At 40.5% G+C, this 19,907-nt stretch overlaps 1 protein-coding gene across 1 annotated transcript in view; it reads right to left on the minus strand.

Moving 5' to 3' along the window:
* Positions 1-2,649: 2,649 nt before the first annotated feature.
* vps35l (VPS35 endosomal protein sorting factor like) overlaps positions 2,650-19,907 on the minus strand; it is a 29,233-nt gene continuing 11,975 nt past the window's right edge. Inside the window, exons 15-30 of the mRNA XM_036573186.1 lie at positions 18,549-18,660; positions 17,106-17,222; positions 16,569-16,622; positions 16,404-16,484; positions 14,767-14,829; positions 14,436-14,521; positions 14,206-14,286; positions 12,838-12,901; positions 11,213-11,311; positions 9,865-9,942; positions 8,648-8,762; positions 8,055-8,194; positions 7,513-7,678; positions 5,959-6,077; positions 5,497-5,643; positions 2,650-3,062 (exon numbers count right to left, since the gene is read on the minus strand). Coding sequence (XP_036429079.1) covers positions 2,964-3,062; positions 5,497-5,643; positions 5,959-6,077; positions 7,513-7,678; positions 8,055-8,194; positions 8,648-8,762; positions 9,865-9,942; positions 11,213-11,311; positions 12,838-12,901; positions 14,206-14,286; positions 14,436-14,521; positions 14,767-14,829; positions 16,404-16,484; positions 16,569-16,622; positions 17,106-17,222; positions 18,549-18,660 — 1,621 coding nt within the window. The 3' untranslated portion in view covers positions 2,650-2,963. The remainder of the gene's footprint in view (positions 3,063-5,496; positions 5,644-5,958; positions 6,078-7,512; positions 7,679-8,054; positions 8,195-8,647; positions 8,763-9,864; positions 9,943-11,212; positions 11,312-12,837; positions 12,902-14,205; positions 14,287-14,435; positions 14,522-14,766; positions 14,830-16,403; positions 16,485-16,568; positions 16,623-17,105; positions 17,223-18,548; positions 18,661-19,907) is intronic.

The following is a 19,907-nucleotide window of genomic DNA, read 5'->3' on the forward strand; positions in this document are numbered from 1 at the left end:
GCATCGTGGAATACAAGTAGCTGCATTTGTTTTTCATTTTCAGGTTTTTCTTCTCATTTTTCAGATGTTTCTGTGTAGTTTTAAGACGGTGACACAGGTGCATTGACCATCCTGGACTACTCTTTATCCTCCTTGTCGTCAAACAAGAACGAAACCATAAAGAAAAGAGAAGAAAAATTACATTTCAGTCATAATCATAAAACTTTGATCGTGAACTCCACCTACTCACTGAATTCTGGGAAATGTAGTCCGTTGTTCGTGAAACGGCCGAACCCGGACTTCTGCACATGTCCAGCCACGATGGGTGAAGGTAGATAATTGTATTGATTAAAGTAATTGAATTACTTATAATCCACGCTAATGTACTTTGATAACTCTCAGTATACTAGACGAAGGTGGTGAGCAGCTCGGCCGTGTCTCGTCATGCCGAGGAGGTGTTTGCTCCGTTCTAAAGTTTCGGACTGATTTTCGCCACCACTACTCCTGTTACTACCGTGTGCGAGTGTGTTTGTGTGCGAGAGAGTGTGTACATGTTGGAGTGGGATGTCAAGACTTTAGCTTGCTGTCTTTAGTACGCTGCTCACCTTTGCAGTCTGAAACAGGTGTTCGTTATTATTTTTTTTTTTTCATCTTTGCTGAACTTTGGAAGAGCTCAATAAAAAAAAAAAGAACTGGTCGAAATGGTGGTGGGAGCTTAATTGTGCTTTGTGAAGGATAAAAGGCTGACAAAGTGAGAACTGAACTGAATATTCGCTATTTTATCTTTCATTTCTTGTTTTATTTTTGTCACTTTGTTCGGTTCTATAAGATATTTTTAGCTAATCATAGCACTTAGGTCGTCCATGGTTCTCACTCCTTTTAGGAAATCACTTTCCAGGACAAATTCAAGGACTTACATGCATGACAACTGTTGCTCATGGAAGGTCATCTTAAAATGATCCACTTAACGTGTCCTTAAGTCAACAATACATCCCATAAAGACCCCTTACTAACTGAGTCGCACCACTAACGCAACCTCACACAAACCATTCCTCAACCACTTATCATTCGATCACAAACTCTACTAAAATCTATCACATGTTCCGACACAGCGTCCATACATCTGTCTACATGCGACACTAACATTCCGAACTACAATTGGTATGAATGGGCACTCTTGACAGCTAAAATTATGCAAGAAAAAATATTCTATTAATTAATAGTAGCTGAAATTTATACTATTTCAGAACTTCACTTATATTTTCAGGATGTTATCTTCTGATTTTCCATGACTGGAAAACTAGTCTATAAATTTCCAGGTTTTCAAGAATGTGGAAACACTGTAGTAACTATTACAAGCTGTGCATGTTGGTCAGTATAAATTAGAGTATGCATCCTTTAAAATATGGTGTGTGTACACTGCTGCAAATTGCCCTGTAAGGTATAAAATAAAAAATAGGTTATTAAATCATTTAAAATCAGCGGTGATGGGTTGGAAGTTTCAGACCACGACGTACATCTCTGCGTATAAACGTCACACGCACAGGCTCAAAAAGAAGGTCCAGCTCGATGTTTAGGTCTCGACTGCAAAATCAACCTTAGACTTTTTAAGATATGACCATAGTAGATAGATTCACTCACATCATCTGAAGACACATCCTTCACCAAGTTTTACCTGCGTAATCTTTCAATCCTCAGATTCATCCTCTTGGGGAAGGGGTCCCAAGCACAACCAACGTTACAAAATGTTTTTCTGCACATTGTGTGCAGTTACACATTTCCATCAGAGAGGTTGCCAAATGCCCAAAACTTACATAGAACAGCTTTAAATGTCATGATCTTGTATGCTGAACTCATGGTTGAGAACACCTTTCTGACTTTGCATGTAAGAATTCTCAGATTTAGGGGCTGTGAAAAAGCATGAACACCTCTATGAACGAATATTGTTAGCAACAAGCTAGCCAGCTAATGTACACCGGTCAGGCATAACATTATGACCACCTCCTTGTTTCTACACTCATTGTCCATTTTATCAGCTCCACTTACTATATAGGAGCACTTTGTAGTTCTACAATTACAGACTGTAGTCCATCTGTTTCTCTGCATACTTTGTTAGCCCCCTTTTACCCTGTTCTTCAGAGGACAGGACCCCCATGGACCCTCACAGAGCAGGTACTATTTGGGTGGTGGATCATTCTCAGCACTGCAGTAACAGTAAGGTGGTGGTGGTGTGTTAGTGTGTGTTGCGCTGGTCTGAGTGGATCAGACACAGCAGTATGCAGAGAAACAGATGGACTACAGTCTGTAACTGTAGAACTACAAAGTGCACCTATATAGTAAGTGGAGCTGATAAAATGGACAACGAGCGTAGAAACAAGGAGGTGGTCATAATGTTATGCCTGACCGGTGTATTTACCTTTGTGGACACTGCTACAGATTTAACAAGCTACTATGTCTGTATGTTGTTTTATCTTATTTAAAACTAGAAAAGTGGTGCTTTATTAGCAGTGAGAGCAGCCATGTTCATATGATGTCACACACTAAGCTTAGAGTTGAAAAGCATTCCAAGTTGGAATTTGCAGTTGAGGAGACACTTTGGTTCTTCCAAGCATCAAGCTGGAAATTCTGAGTTGCGAGATTCAGTCGAAGGCAGCATAAAGGCTCTGAGAATTCCTGTTAGAATCCTTTATATATGATTAAACACAAAAATGTACAAAAAGTGCAGAAAGTTCTCGTAATCGTAAGTGTTAATGCGTATGCTAAAGACATTAGGCTTAAGGCATAGCTAGTGCTGTGGATGTTAAAATCAAGTTCTTTTTCATGAATGACCACAAGGGGAACCTTCTTTCGTCTTCCACGCTCTCCGGACTCGGATGCCGCACACTTCTGGCTTCCTGCCAGCGCTCCCCCTCCGAGAGCCCAAACGGAACTGGACGATGATGAAGCCACATGAGAGTCGAAGGTTAAAGATGGTCGGCGCTTTCTTAGGCTCGCGACTGCAGAGAGAGACGCAGCAGCATGTCTGAGAGGTGAGACAGATCAGGCTGCTGCGCTTGCTGCTTGATGTGCTCCAGGGTGCGGACCTAACACGCATGTGCAGACAGACAGGAATGGGGAAGCCAGAGAGCCATTAACTCAGAAGTAACAGGTATCAGCAGCAGTTAAAGTTTTAAATGTTATATCTTTAATAAAGTAGTTCCAATACATATAAATTCTAACGTTTATATTAATATATAAATGTATTTATTATGTCAAACAATGAAAATAATTGATTAACTGTATTATTTTGTATAGTTAATATTAATTTCATTATTTTTGTATAGTTACTAGTGACTCAACTCATTATTTTGTGTCGTTAAAAGCTTTTAATCTCATGTATAGTTAGTTTCGATTAATGGCTTTATTTCTGTTGTTAATCAAAATCACCTTAATCTGTAGTAAATCATGATAACCACTTTTTTTGTACAGTTAATCGCAATTAACCCTCTGTATTATTTGCACATATTTGACCCTAAAGAAACATTTCCATTTAAAAGCATCGTATTTTGTCGTAGCTGTATGAGCAAACAAAATAGACTTCTTTTGAATGTAACATTGAATAACATTCATTTGCACTGTGTGAACGCAGCATTCGCAAGAACCTGAGCACGGTGTGCTGCACCTGGCTAAAAATAATTGTGACGTAAATAATGTATCACATTAATGTGTTATTAACGTGACTTTTATGCCATTAGGGTTGGGCTGATAGATGATGCCATTGTCCATTGTCGATGCCTGATAGACATCACAATGCTGAGCCAGTCGCAAACTAGAGAACTGTTGAGGGTAAACAAACACACACTTTTAACACACTTTTCTTTATCATTCCCGCAGCAAAATGGAGGACATGTACGACAGCATTTTAGGGCCACTGTAAAAAAATTTAAAGCGGTAGACTTCGAGAATAAAGTTCTAATATTACGAGAATAAAGTCGTAATATTTCCAGATAAAAAGTCGTACGGTATGACATTTTGAGAATAAAGTAATATTTCGAGATAAAGTCGTACGGTATGACATTTCAAGAATAAAGTTGTGATATTTTGAGAAAAAAGTTGTATTTTTTAGAATAAAATCGTAATATTTTAAAAAATAAAGTTGCAATATTGTGGCCAAAGGGTTTGCAAATAGAAGGTAGCAACTTCCTCATGTTACAACAAGGCAGGTTGAGGAGTTGGTAAAGTTATACTTTGGTCTCGATTCACCCGTAAAGAAACACTCAGTCTCCCTGTCTCTCATCAGCACCAGCCTGTTATTAGTATGAGAACCGGCTGAGCAGGAAACTGTGTTTATCTAGAATAAAGAAGAGGGCATATAGTTTCACAGACAGTAGTCAGTGAGAATGATAATCAAAATGATCGATCCCGAAGGAGTGGAAATGCAGCGCACTCGGTGTCTTCGCCAGCCCCCCTACACTTTGCCTACTTTATCCTCAAAGTATCGCAAGTTTATTCTTGTAAATTTATGACTATTTTTTAAATATTATTACTTCATTCTTAAAATATTAAGATTTTATTCTAAAAAATACGACTTCATTCTCTAAATAATTCGACTTTATTCTCAAGGTCTATTATTTTTATTTTTTGTAACAGTGGCCCTAAAATGCAGTCGTAGACATTAGACTGTAGGTCTGTTCCTTGCGATTAGTGTATTTCAAGTAGGTCTGCTGAACAGCTCCACAGCACAGACACTGTGTATGAACGACCATCGTGTGTGAGCTGTAGAGCCACTGCTGCATCACTCATGTCACGCTGGGCTTGTGGCAATGTGGGGAAAAAAGGACAGCCTGGCTCAGTGGATGGAGCGATACTGGAATAGTTTCATAGAGAGAAAGAGAAAGAGAGAGAGAACCAACTTTCATGTCGCTGCGCTCCACACCGCTCACACGTTCTGCCTGTTCTAATTCGTGTCTGCTATAATGTAAAGAACTATATTTATTACATATTACTTACCTGGAGATCCGAACTGATGAATGTGTATTTTTTGGAGCGTTGATTATTTATAGCACCTTTGTAAGACTACTGCTAACCCCCCCCCCACACACACACCACCCCCAATGTCACTGTCCATCACAGTGTTTCCCTGTAGACCTGTAGACATAGCCATAGGCCAGTTAAGTACACATCGCCCCACCCTAGACACCAATAAATTTTATGGAGAGCGGGAAGTTGTGTGGACTCCAAAAGTTTTCTCCTTGCCACATTTGTGTCAGTAAACAGAAGTGAACATATTTTAGAATCATATGGAATTAATGAAGTTGTGAAAACGTTTTGTTTTGCCACGTTTTCACACACAACTTCAGAACTGCAGGCAAACCGTGTCAAACCGTGTCAGTACAGGTGCGAATACAACTGTTATAACATTTAAATTATTAAGCAATGTAAATGGCCTGTATAGCAAAACAATAATAACTAGACTTGTAAAGGTGAGTCATTTTAATAATTTATATGATAACCTGTGTGAGTGGGAGAGAGACTGACCGAGGTGCGTGTGTCGCACTGTCCGTTCTTGTGGCTCAGGTTCCACAGGTTGACGGCCAGCTGGTTAAGTTTGTTATTGCGCAGATCTCCATGAGCCAGCAGAGTGCTGAAGAGAGAGAACGCGAGGCTGCCCTGCCTGCGCACACCCTGAAAAAACACACAAATACACTTTATACTGCATGTGTTTTCCTATCTTTGTGAGGACTTCCACTGCAGCCAAGTAATGCTAAACCTAATCCTAACCATAACCATAGTAACCGAAGGGCCGTCTTTCAGCTCTTAGCACTTGTGGCACTTGATTTCTTGTGAGGATCAAAATGATTATTCATGATTTCATATTATTGAGAGTTGGTCCCCACAAAGGCTAAATACAGGAATGCTATTGTGTGCTTGTGGGGGTGATTTGATAGGAGAGAGGTTCAAAGAGGTCACATGAGGTATACATGGGTGGGTCCTTCTCACCTCTTCTCGTCCAAGGGTCTTCAGGTGGTCAAGCACCTGACCAATCAGAGTCTCGCACAGTCTGCTGATCTCTGCAACAAACTTGGGGTCTCCACCGTACAGCGTCTCGTTAGAGTCCACTGGAGAGAAGGCAGAGGTTAATCATGGTTTCATGGTTAATCTTTGTGACTGAAAGATTCAGATGAATTTTATACATGACTGCATGTCTGTGGACTTTTAGAAATGGTGCAGAAATGGTTCTCCTTTGTCTGTTTAGCTGCTTTTCCACCACTTTACCAGCTTGACTCAACTCATTTTGGATTTTCATTGGACAGAACAGGTACCTGCGACTATTTTTGATACCACCTCTGTCGAGTTTCCAAGTGAGTTGAGCCGATACCAAAAGGTGACGTGGAAAAACTGCAAACTGCCAATTGGTCGGGACCCTATCCACATCCGCTAACGTTACATACCAGGCCTCTTGCGTTGCGTGTAAGCAACCAGAATAGTCTCGTCATCTGAATTCTGATGTTTTTCCCAAACTCTCCTGTTTTTTTTTTTCAGTAGTCTTTTGTCTTGCTGCCATCAGCCTCCTCTGACCAAGGAGTCTCCTTCACGCCACCGCAGTTTCATGTGGCATCACTATGACGACCAGCTACACTGAGGGAGAACTATGCCCCAATCCCATTTCACCCTACCACTGAGCCCTTCCCCCTCTGTTTTACACGTTCATGTCTAGGGTTAGGGTGTCCCAATTTTTGTTGAGATAGAGGGGTAGGGCGAAGTGTTAGGGCTACATGACCCTCCAAATGGAGGTTTTTCAGAGGCAACACCCAGTGTTTGAAAACAGAAAAAACAAGCGACCAAAGAAACCCACAAATGTGAGAATTTTCTCCATTAAAAATTATGATGTCGTTTCAATGTTTTATGGCCTATTTCTTCATAACAAGTCTAAAAATCGCTAATAGTCCCAGTAGCTAGCTAGCTAAATTTCCGTTCCACCTTAAATGGTCCAGCAGTTCTGACGCCTGAAGCGCCAGAATGTAACTGCTGCTCCATTTAAGGTGGAGCAGGAAAATTCAAACAAGAGGCTGGTGAATATCTGACTTCAGCTTCATTCACTGAAGAATTAGGGGTGGGCGATAATAAATAATTGCCCCCCCTCTTTGAAGGCATATGATTCTCTAAATGTAACTAAAGCCCAGCAGTGAGGAGCTGAACTTTACCCTCCTCTGCTGTCACTGCAGACTGGCAGGGTCGCCTACAGAGCAGCGCCAGTAGCTGTTAATGAAGTAGTAATGTTCTTTTTATTTGAGGGTCCCATTTTGCAGGGAAGGGATTTTAACTCATAACTCAGTTCCAAGGGGCAAGGTGACACTCAAAAACAAGGGGTAGGGGTAAAACTAAAATTGGATTGGGCCTATATCTGCAGTGGAAAACGAAGTAGCTGGTACCAAAAGGGAATCGAGTGGAGCTGAGTCGAGTTAAGCCATACCATGCAGTGGAAAAGTGCTGTTTGAGCTTGGTCCCATAGGAATGGTGTAGAGGTATCTCTCCTTTAGACTCTGTTTGTACCTTTAGGAATGGTGTAGAGGTAGCTCTCCTGACTCATGGCAGCCAGCAGTGGAAGTGCACTAATGTACACTCGCACTTTAGCGTCACTGTTGTCCTCCCAGGTGTAGTCCTGCACCATGTTCAACAGCCCTCTCACCAGGTACAACACACCCTGCTCAGGGTGGTCCTAAAAAAAAAAAAAAACACAAATCAGCCATTTTTAAGGATGTATATCCAGGGTTGGGATGTAATGGAATACAAGTATCAGGAATACATAGTCAGAATACAGAAATGAGGTATCTGCATTCAGTCCAAGTTATGTTTCGTAAAGGCAGTATTCAGAACACAGTTAGTAAGAACAGAGCATTTCACACCAAACCACGCTGAATTACTTTGTTCGCATCTTAACCATTTAATTATACAGAAATTGGTGGAATTACTCGGTACATATGAGCCTCTCAGCGCCAGTTGTTCCTCGTCAGCTTGGTGTTTCTGGGAAATAGAAAAGGTGAAAGTGCTTGAGACTCTACTGAAGGCTACATCAGGGTTTTTGAAGGACCTACCGGCACCACCAGCAGAGTAGACAGGAAGTTGTTGATGAAGTCAAGCAGGAAGGCTTCAGAAGAGCGCTGTTTACCCTCCACGCTGATGGTGCGTGGCACCTCCGGCAGAACACTGACCGCTGCCTTCAGAAAGGCATCAGCTGAGAGAGAGAGAGAGAGAGAGAGAGAGAGAAGACATGAAAATATTTCATTTACAGTTTCCCCTCTCTCTCCCAAATGTAGTCAGTCAGCCGAGATGTGTTTTGCACTGGAACCACAAGGATAATGTAGCTAACAAGAAATGAAGCCTACAGCCCACCAATTAGCATCATAGAAAGTATGTCACATAGCTAAAACCAGTAGTGGCAGCATCTTAAAGCATGAATCTCAATAGCCTTGTAGCTCCAGTGCAAAACCACAGAAGTAAACTTCAGACACCAAACAGGTCTCGGCCGATACCTCTGGGGTAAGAGGAGAATGGCACAGACTAGATTCTTGGCCAGACTAGTCTTTTCAGTCAAAATGCAAGCAGGTTATGTAAGTCATAGATCATGAAACAGTTATTAAAGTAGGGCATTTTGTTCATGACTGCTCCAAAATCCTACTGCACTTACCCTGAGAAAGGCACTGATTGGCCAACGCCACCTGTCCTGACAGCAGGTACAGATGGAGGCGGCTGAAGATGCTGGTAAGGGATGGGATGGTGATGAAGCTGTAGGCTGCACACGCCTGCAGAGACAAAAAAAAAGCCTCACCAACTACAGAATTAGCAATGAGTGAAATTTCCTCCTCCATACAAGAGGCGTCAGATCAGCACTCCTAAAAATAAAGGTTCCTGCATGGTTCTCGGTTGGACCTTGGTATTGGTATATATACACGGGTCGGCTGCTCTTTCATTGCGCTGCACAGCAGAATTATAATCCCCCCTTGCAGTAAAATAAAGCTCTGCTGATCGTTCAACACGGTTTTAACAATAAATGGTCTTAAACTCTGGAGTTAATGTAGAACTGCTAATTCACCCTTTAACCCTGAAGATCAGCGCAGACTGCTGGTCACCATAGCAACGCAGACAACAATCTCACTTAGCTAGTAGCGAAAAGACAAAGAGAAAGATTTAAGATGAACATCAATAATTTGGAGACGAATGGACTTATTTGTGTTTATAATCACTCCAGCTGGTTTCCTGATACGTTTAATCTGAAACGAGAAACTGACAAACACTAAAAAGTCGCAAGGCTGAAGTCGCTTCTCGTTCATCAGCTTCTTGTCAAATCTTTCCGTTCCACCTTAAATAATGCAGCAGTTACATTCTGGCACCTCAGGCACCCTTTAAGGTGGAACGGGAAAATTCTAACAAGAACCTGGCGAATGAGACGCGACTTCAGCCATGTAAAAAGTCAAATGCTGAGAGACATTTTACAAGAACCAGTTCTACTTTTGTGGAAAAGTTTCCTGCTGGAGATGCGAGAAAAGCGGCTATAGCTGAGCTAAAACTTAAAGCAGAGCAAAGTAAGTCTGTGTTTTCATTTCTATATTATATTTTCAGTCTATACTAGCACATCAGCACATACTGAGACATATTTACAGCCAAGATGGTAAAATGGACATAAAATGGCTCCCGAGGTGGTTTGATTTTTGATGGCTCTTTTTAACATTTGGGTTCCAACCCCTGGTTTAGACCGTTTACATTATGTAGATGCCCCTCAAACTTTAAAAACACTCTCCCACATTTCATTTTCAAAACTAGTTATTCAAAGAGGCATCCATTTAAAGGTTCTTAAAGGAACTAAAAGTGTTTCTTCTATGGAAGAAGTGTAGAAGAGTGACTGACCCTGACGAACGCTGCCGTTTTGCGCGAGTGACTCCCTCCCATCACTCGCCTCGTTTCCATGGCTAACTGGTTCACCGTCTGCAGAAAACAGAACAAAAGCTCAAAAACTGAAACATTTTAGTCAGAAATGTCACCTTCTCAAATCTAAGACCTTTTATTTTTGATCATCCTCCCAAACAAACAAGTCATAAACCAAACAAAGGGTGAGAACATGCACCTATTGGATTGTTTGAGGTCAGAGAAAGGCAGTGTGACTTTTTTTTCCAAAGCCTTTATCTTTGACCTGTAAAAGTCTGCAGTTATTACTGTCATTTTAGTAAATATAGTTACAAGATTACCTTATTAGATACATATTTACATAAAGAATTCTCATTCTCTATCATCAAATTTGACTCTGCACTTTTGTTTCAATGTTAAAATGCTTTTTGACTTACTGTAAACACACGAACTTTATCAGATTCAATAATAAAATTCATAATAAAATTTCTCCTCTTCTACTTTTACAAATGTGGTATCGATCAAAAGCTTGGAATTCACACTTTTGGCAGAATTTTTGACAACACAGTCACTTGTGCTAACTGGGGCTAGAAGTCAGACATGCTGCTGAATGAGAGAATGAATTTGCATATTTCAGTAAGAATTAACTTTAATAAACTTGATAAATTTAGTTGAACTACAGACATCAGTTTATTCTTATAGGCCACAGATAAGACACTGTGTTACACGACTAACAGGCAGGTATGACCGAGTGCTTCATTACAGATTTTTGAAAAATTCAGCATAATTATTGAATTAAGATGTAAACAAAGTCATTCAGAGCAGTTTGGTGTGAAATGCTCTGTTCTAGAGAAACTTACAGAATCAGACTTTTCACAGTGGTGGTGATAGGAACCAGACGTCCACCTCTAAAAGCTCCCTCACAGAAAGTTTTTATATGAAATGGTTATGAATTCACTGCCTGATGTCTGAGACACTGTTGATGATAGCTTTATGAAGATTTTAAGAAAATTGGAGTGTGCAGGTTTCTCTACAATGAACTATTTCACATCAATCCACTCTGAATGACACTGATTACATCTCAACCAATTAATTATACAGCAAATTAAAAAAAAAACAGTGGAGTTCCCCTTTTTAGGTCACCCTGATGTAGGGAAAACAGTTTAAGTGTCCATAATCCACCTCTTTATCTGTCTTTCTCCCACACACACACACACACACACACACACACACACACACACACACACACACACACACACCACATATGAAGGAACATGCTGCAAACCTGCCCTATACTTAGCATGGACACACAGAGATAAGACGTTTGTAGGCTCAGGGTTGGGTCACTTACATGAATAAGCTGAATGATAACTGGCTCCAAGTTGCAGAACGTGGCTCTGGCCTCCACACAGAAACTCAGCTGCTGCTCAAAGTCACGACCAAACGACACCTGAGCGGAGAGACATAAGTCAGTCAATCAAAAACACAACTCAGTAAAATTCAGTTGTATTTTTTTAAAGGAAAATTGAGAGATTTTGATTTTTGATGAGATTAATTTTTAAATAAAAAAAAAAATTGCAGTCCCATGTTTTGATGTCACTACTGAAGCACAGTTTTAGTCCATAGTTCTGCTCAAAATGAGCTAAAACCATCACTACCAGAACAGCCCCTACTGAAACGTACTGAAACAAGTTTTGGTAGTGGTGTGACTGTTTTGGCAGAGACAAAATGGAATGTTCAATTATTTACATACATCATCTAAACCGCTTATCCTTCTGGGTCGCGGTGGGGTGCTGGAGCCTATCCCAGCTGTCATTGGGCGGAAGGCAGGATACACCCTGGACAGGTCGCCAGTCCATCACAGGGCAGACAGACAGACATACACAGTCACACACTCACACCTAGGGGCAATTTAGCATGTCCAATCAGCCTGACTGCATGTTTTTGGATTGTGGGAGGAAACCGGAGTACCCGGAGGAAACCCACACAGACACGGGGAGAACAGGCAAACCCCACACAGAAATGACCCTGGTCACCCAACTGGGAATCAAACCCAGGCCATTCTTGCTGTGAGGCGACAGCGCCACTCTGCTGCCCGCAATCATTTATTTCAATTATTTATTTTAATAAAATAAATGTAATTAAGGTGTAGGGTCCCTCAAAGCAAACGGATTTTAGTCTAAAGTCCACGTCAGTTAAAAGTCCCAAATGTGTTTTCAACTCCAACTTTTAACCATTTTGGTGGAACAATCCATTTACAGAATATTACAGAATGATATCAACATTTACAAAAATGTACATTTGTACAGTTGTGCAAACTGTACGCATTACAGTACAGAGGAGATCCACAGTTATACAATAATGGAGTTTTTTTTTGGTTCATTTTAAGGATGAAGTCTGATGTGTCCATTGTGGTTGATAAGCTACAGCTCTGGGGAAATAGCTGTTAGCATGGCTGGCTCTGCTGGTTTTGATGGACCTGAATCTTCTACCAGGCTGCTTGATTATGGCAAAAATTACAATCACAATTATTTTGGTCAATGTTAAGAGTTTTAACAGTGAATTTCATTTAACTTTCTGAACTTTAAATATAATATTATGTATATTTTTGGAATATGAATATATTATTATATTATTTATATTATATAATATTACATATTATCCCTGTAAAGGAAAGAGGTGTGCTGGATCACCAACAAGACCAAACGAGAGCATCACTGCGAAACGGAATGCGGCACAAAAATCATTTTACCTCAATTACCTTTGTTTTCATAATAGTTGGAAGGAAAGTTTGATTAAAAATAAAATTTGATTAATCGCCCAGCCCTGCTTTAAAGTCCGGTGTTAGATATAAGAACATACTCAACACATTCTCACAATCACAGCTTTTCACCCAACGAGCACTTTCCTTCTTCTGCTTCAGGCCCATAACATTCATTTCTCAGACGTCTGAGCGAAAGGCTCAGCAGTCCTCACCATGCGGATGAAGCCGTTGATTAGAAGAGCTAGAGATCTTTTCTCATCCTCCACTGTGAGAGCACTGAAGGTACACACACACAAACATGTAAGGTTAGACATTAAAGTGCACTGCCAAGCAGAACCGCAAACATGCGCATATAGTCTGTCGATTACCTATGTGAATACAAGTTAACACGTCCTCTACAGGGACGCACTAAAACATGGCATTTTTCTGCCAATTTCCATGCAAGATCTTGATCTATTTGCTGAGTTTAACATATTGAAAAAAATAAAAACAAAAATATAAAATTTTCCATATCTTTTGCACTGACCACATTTTTTGTTTTATTTTTTTCCAATATGGTAAATTCAGCAAATAAACTGCAATTGTGCATGAAACTGTGTAGATGTGTGTTCTCTGTAAAGGATGTGTTCACTTATTTTCACTTAGAACATCAAGAAAAGATCTGAACAGGGGTGTTCAAACTTTTGCATCCAGCAGTACATAAATCCAAAGTGTGAAATGATAATGACATCTTAATAATGATAATGGGAGGTTCTGCCTGTAAATTCATTTTCCTGTCCTGCTCCTCAACCCAGTATCTTCAGCAAATGCTTAAATGTTTAACAGTTGCTATATTGGTACACTAGGTGGCGGTGTTGTGCTTTTACTCTCTACACAGAGAGAGTGAAGAAATCTAGCCATTCACTCACAGCAGCACAAACTAGTGAGACGATCAACAGAGTTAGCTAGCATTAGCTATTTTTAGTGTTTAAAATTATGGAAAACGGAAACAGCAAGGAGTTTGAGGAAAACGTCTCGGAGCAAGATGAAGCTGTCGCAAAAATGTTGCTGGTCTGTGGAATTGAGGCAGTTTTCCTAGCATAGATCCAAAATACTATTCAAACTGGGCATTAGGAAATGCTTAATACATACATACATACATACATCATCTAAACCGCTTATCCTTCTGGGTCGCGGTGGGGTGCTGGAGCCTATCCCAGCTGTCATTGGGCGGAAGGCAGGATACACCCTGGACAGGTCGCCAGTCCATCACAGGGCAGACAGACAGCAATTTATCATGTCCAATTAACCTGACTGCATGTCTTTGGACTGTGGGAGGAAACTGAAGTACCCAGAGGAAACCCACGCAGACACGGGGAGGACATGCAAACTCCACACAGAAACGACCCTGGTCACCCGGCCGGGAATCGAACCCAGGCCATTCTTGCTGTGAGGCAACAGCGCTACCCACTGCGCCACTGTGCTGCCCGGAAATGCTTAATAGTGATCAATAATTGTTGATATTGATTAGCATGTAAAAATGTTTTTTAATAAGATGTTTGGCCATAATTTGGCCCAGCACCAAGTCCCACAGTTCTTACTTGACAGAGTCATGCATGGTCTTGCAGACGTGCAGCAGGGCGTTGAGGATGACGGGATCGCGGGTTGGCTCCTGTTGGTGCCTAAGCAAAATAGAACACTTTCCATTAGGACAAGATACATGGCAAGTCATTGAAGCAAATCAATTTGATGTAATAAAAAGATCAATACAAAACAAAAACAACAGTCAGTCAACATCTCAGTACTCCAGCTGAGTCTTTCGTGGACGTACTTGATGAAGACCTCCATGATGGACTTGCAAACCTCCACTCTCACGCTGTCTTTTTGGAACATGTCCAGGAAGGGCAAGAACTTCTCCTAGAACATTACAATACAATAACAAGATCAACTTCATTTTCTAGTTGAGATAATGTTGTTTATTGTACTGCCCACAAATATTATAGCTCAGAAAGTCCTGTGGAAATAATCAACAGATATATTACCTACAGAGCGGCTCAACAAATATTAATTTTCACTGGACGTCCCAATCAAGTCATTGGTTCAATACTCAGTCACATCAGTGTTGACATTAATTTAGCAGATCAGTGTCATTTAACTCTCACCATAGAGAAGAGCACAGAGAAGTTGTGGAAATACATGAGGATCTTCTTCATCACTGACTGTAACTGAAAGACATGGAATAGAGAGAATAAGAAAAATACCATCATCACCATAAAAGTGAAGTGTCTGACAGTGTTTGACAGAAGTGGTAAAGTCTGAGTGGCAACACAAAGTTGAGTTGAACAGCATAGTTTGAGTGGCAGTAGTACAGTCTCAGTGGCAGTAGTATAGTTTGAGAGGCAGCAGTGTAGTCTCAGTGGCAGTAGTACAGTCTCAGTGGCAGTAAAATAGTTTGAGTGGCAGTAGTACAGTCTCAGTGGCAGTAGTACAGTTTGAGAGACAGTAGTACATTCTCTCAGTGGCAGTAGTACAGTTTGAGAGACAGTAGTACAGTCTCAGTGGCAGTAGTACAGTTTGAGAGACAGTAGTACATTCTCTCAGTGGCAGTAGTACAGTTTGGCAGTAGTATAATTTGACTGGCAGTAATACAATTCCAGAGGCAGCACTACAGTCTTAGTAGCAGTAGTATAGTTTGAGAGGGAGCAGTGTAGTCTCAGTGGCAGTAGTACAATTTCAGTGGCAGTAGTAAAGTTCTAGAGGCAGCAGTACAGTCTCAGTGGCAGTAGTATAGTTTGAGAGGCAGTAGTACAGTCTCAGTGGCAGTAAAATAGTTTGAGAGGCAGTAGTCTAGTTTGAGTGGCAGTAGCACAGTCTGAGTGTATAGTTTGAGTGGCAGTAGTATAATTTGACTGGCAGTAATACAGTTCCAGAGGCAGCACTACAGTCTTAGTGGCAGTAGTATAAGTTGAGAGGGAGCAGTGTAGTCTCAGTGGCAGTAGTTTAGTTCCAGAGGCAGTAGTACAATTTCAGTGGCAGTAGTATAGTTCCAGAGGCAGTAGTACAGCCTCAGTGGCAGTAGTAAAGTTTTAGAGGCAGCAGTACAGTCTCAGTGGCAGTAATATAGTTCCAGAGGTAGTAGTACAGCCTCAGTGGCAGTAGTACAGTTCCTAAACCCCAGTAGTATTGCTTTAGTGGCAGGGCTGTAGTTTACGTGGCAGTAGAGTAGTCTGAATAGTAGTAGAGTAACTTGAGTAGCAGTGGCACAATTTTAAGAGCCCATATCATAGAAAACCAAATTGTCAGTTTTTTTGACACAAACATATTAGATGTAGTATGTGAACTGTTGTCACTCACTCTCCAGTCCATTAAGGTCATTTATGAAAAATAAAACTGCAAAATATCTCGTTTTGAAGTGTTTTGGTGATCTCAAAAAACCAACACATTTAAATGTGTCCATCTATTCAGTTTATAGCAGTTTAGCTCTGGCCATTCAAGTTCAAAAGAAGTTTTGAGATGAGGTACAATACAGGGCAGCCAATCAGGTCAGAGCTCATTTACATATTACTAAAAAGCACAGTAGCAAACAGCTCTTTTAATTCTAAAGAAGAAACAGAGGTTGGAAAATGGTCAGGTAAAAAATTAATTATGCATGTTATTGGAACAGAAACTCACACAGATGACGTAAGTGAGCCTCAGGAGTAAAAATAAAATACAAGAAAAATGTCAGATATGGGCTCTTTGAGTAGCAGCAGTGTAGTCAGAGTAACAGCAGCGTAAGTGTATATCAGTAGGTGTTTACTTGTGGGTACGCATCCTCAAACGCCCGGTCAGGGGTCATGTGTTTGATGATGTCCGCCAGCACGGTGTTGACTTCTCGTTTCTGTGATGACAGAAGATTTTTAAAATTCGGGATAAAGCGTTTCCTGGGCTAATTAATCCACACAGGTGTTGTCTGGTGACTCACGGTAAAGTGGCGACAGGTGAACTCCACCCAAATTTCAGCACAGTTGATATAATCCTGAAACACATCATCCACAAAAATGATTAAACAGGCACAGGTAGGGCTGAATGATTTTGGGAAAATATATAATTCTGATTTTTTGTTTGATTTTATTCTGATTCTGATTTTTCTCACCAATACATTCGGTTGCAATTTAAATGCCTTTATTTTCTGTAATTTAAGCTGCAGGCCTTTTCAATGGCCAAGAAGACCAGCACATCCATTTTTTCAGATTAGAGGCTTGAACACTGAACACAGAGTCTGCCAGACTGCCAGTTAGGTTAAATTTAACACTTTATAATTTGCTAAAACAATGTTAAATTATGTAAAATATAATTAAACTGCAGCTCTTGCGATTGTGAAAATCGCACTCTTTCAAACTGCATTTTCGATAGAAAATCAATTAATTGTTCAGCCCTCGACACACAATGTGAAACGCGAGAGCTGGCGTCATCTCTCTCTTTCACTAACAGCACATGAATAAGACTGTGGTTGGCATACCTGCGGACTGCGAACTTTAGTGATGACCTTCCACGCTTCATTGAGGATGGGCAGCCTCTCGCTCTCAGGAGGGTCAGCACAGGCCAGGCTCCGCCCAAGAGAGCCAAATAGCAGGTGCTGGACAAATGGGATACAAAACATACAGACATAAATCACACTGCGAATGGCATTCACCACGTAAGACAATACAGCAGTAGTTCAAGTGTGGGTGTGCACATACAGTCGTTTGCAAAATTTTGGGCACCTCTGGTCAAATGACATGTCTTTGTTGCTTTTCTAAGTGAAAATAAGTGAAAACATCCTCTACATTATATTCACAACTACTGCTTAACTGCTGAATTTAACATATTGGGAAAAAAAAAAAAAAATCATACAACACATTATACACCGATCAAGCATAACATTATGACCTCCTTGTTTCTACGCTCATTGTCCATTTTATCAGCTCCACTTACTATATAGGTGCACTTTGTAGTTCTACAGTTACAGACTGTAGTCCATCTGTTTCTCTGCATACTTTGTTAGCCCCCTTTTACCCTGTTCTTCAGTGGTCAGGACCCCCGTGGACCCTCACAGAGCAGGTACTATTTGGGTGGTGGATTATTCTCAGCACTGCAGTAACACTGATGTGGTGGTGGTGTGTTAGTGTGTGTTGTGCTGGTGCGAGTGGATCAGACACAGCAGCGCTGCTGGAGTTTTTAAACACTGTCCACTCACTGTCCACTCTATTAGACACTCCTACCTTGTCAAGCCACCTTGTAGATGTAAAGTCAGAGACGATAGCTCATCTGCTGCTGCACAGTTTGTGTTGGTCATCCTCTAGTCCTTCATCAGTGGTCACAGGACGCTTTTGGCTGGATATTTTTGGTTGGTGGACTATTCTCAGTCCAGCAGTGACACTGAGGTGTTTAAAAACTCCAGCAGCACTGCTGTGTCTGATCCACTCAGACCAGCGCAACATGAGAATGATCCACCACCCAAATAGTACCTGCTCTGTGAGGGTCCATGGGGGTCCTGACCACTGAAGAACAGGGTAAAAGGGGGCTAACAAAGTATGCAGAGAAACAGATGGACTACAGTCTGTAACTGTAGAACTACAAAGTGCACCTATATAGTAAGTGGAGCTGATAAAATGGACAATGAGCGCAGAAACAAGGAGGTGGTCCTAATGTTGTGCCTGATCGGTGTATGTGGCCTGTGCAAAAGTTATGGCATTTTTTCTTCTTTTATCCTGTTCCCAATATGTTAAACTGTGCAGTAAATCTGCAGAAGACTGTCACATTTAACTGTGTTCTCTGTCATGAATGTGTTAACTTACTTTCAAATCAAACCAGGAGTGACCATGAGAGTTCAAACTTTGCATACGACCGTACGTATACATACTACGTGATGCACGGGAGAATGAGTCTGCATGGGGAGCAGTTAGGGGTCTTTTTCCCTCACCTTGGGGAATCCAGCCTCATCGCAATCTTTGATCATGCCAATAAAGTCAGTAGCTCTTGCTGCCACAAACTCAGGCCGGAATGCCCACATCACAGAATTCAGCAGGAGAGCACTGCAGGGAAATATAGTAAGATTAGATCATTTTCTTCTAGTGCTGAGCGTAGAAAACAAAATTATCAATAACACTATAAGGCACTATTGAAGTTTATGTCAAAAAATGTATTCAGTTAATACATATATTTAAAAAAAAATTATCAATCTACTTGCATGCCAGAATTTAACAGGTTCATCCCGAGATGCCGCATGCACTACCAACTACTGGACAAGTTTGGACACTACATCTTTGTTTAGATTTTTTTTTACTGTTTTCCACAGTTTTAGAATAATTAAGTCATCTACACTATAAAATAGTTCATATGAAATTCCTATAGTCAGATATACTGGCCTCCCTCCAAACAGGGCCATTTTTAACACGGTCCGCCCTCCCTCACAACACCTGATTGGCTGAAATGCATTAATGAGGACAGACATTCTACTAATGAACTTTAAACAAGACACAGACAGGTTTTTTCCAAAACTACATACTTTACACAATACCAGTGCACTTCTTCACTAGTGGTCTGTACTCTTTTTGGCATTCACTTTAGTACGGTAGTATGTAATTTTGGATGCAGCTTTGGTAATTAGGATGACCTAAGACCAGTTCCCAACACAAGACTTAAGCCTAGTCCTGGACTAAACAGCATTTTAAATGGCGATTTTCCATTCAAAGTGTGTTTTTGCTAGAAAACGCTATATAAAATAAAACGCAAACATAAATACAGTAAGAAGTTATACAAATTTTGTTCTTACAAAAAAAGTATATGATATTTTGAGCTAGTGTGAAGGACAAAGTTTAGCTCCAGATTTCTCCTGGACACTTACAGCCATTGCATGGATTTGCTGAATTCTGTCAGCAGCACACTTGATTTAATTTAATAAAAGACTGATTAGACAAACTAGGTATTGTACGATAATTACAATTAACACTGGGGCGAAGAGAGATTTGGCAACACATTAACATACATAAAACCACAACGTATTGTATTTTGTAGTGCACTCTTATTCATACTGTATATTGTAGTGTATTTGTTTTTATTCTATTGTTCGTGTTTTTTGAGTAATAAATTCTTCCTGCCCAGATATACAGCTTTTTAAACCTAATTTCCTCAGGTGCCTAAAACCTTCGGCACAGCACTGTATGTACTTTTAGCAGTTATGTTTTGGTCATAAATTCATAAATACCTATTCAAATACTGATATTTTTCTTACAACTTTTAAGCATAAGCTTTTAGACCAAAATGTCTTACGAAAATCAAG

Source organism: Colossoma macropomum, unplaced genomic scaffold (assembly GCF_904425465.1).
Source record: "Colossoma macropomum unplaced genomic scaffold, Colossoma_macropomum, whole genome shotgun sequence".
In the NCBI taxonomy this organism is placed as follows: Eukaryota; Metazoa; Chordata; class Actinopteri; order Characiformes; family Serrasalmidae; genus Colossoma; species Colossoma macropomum.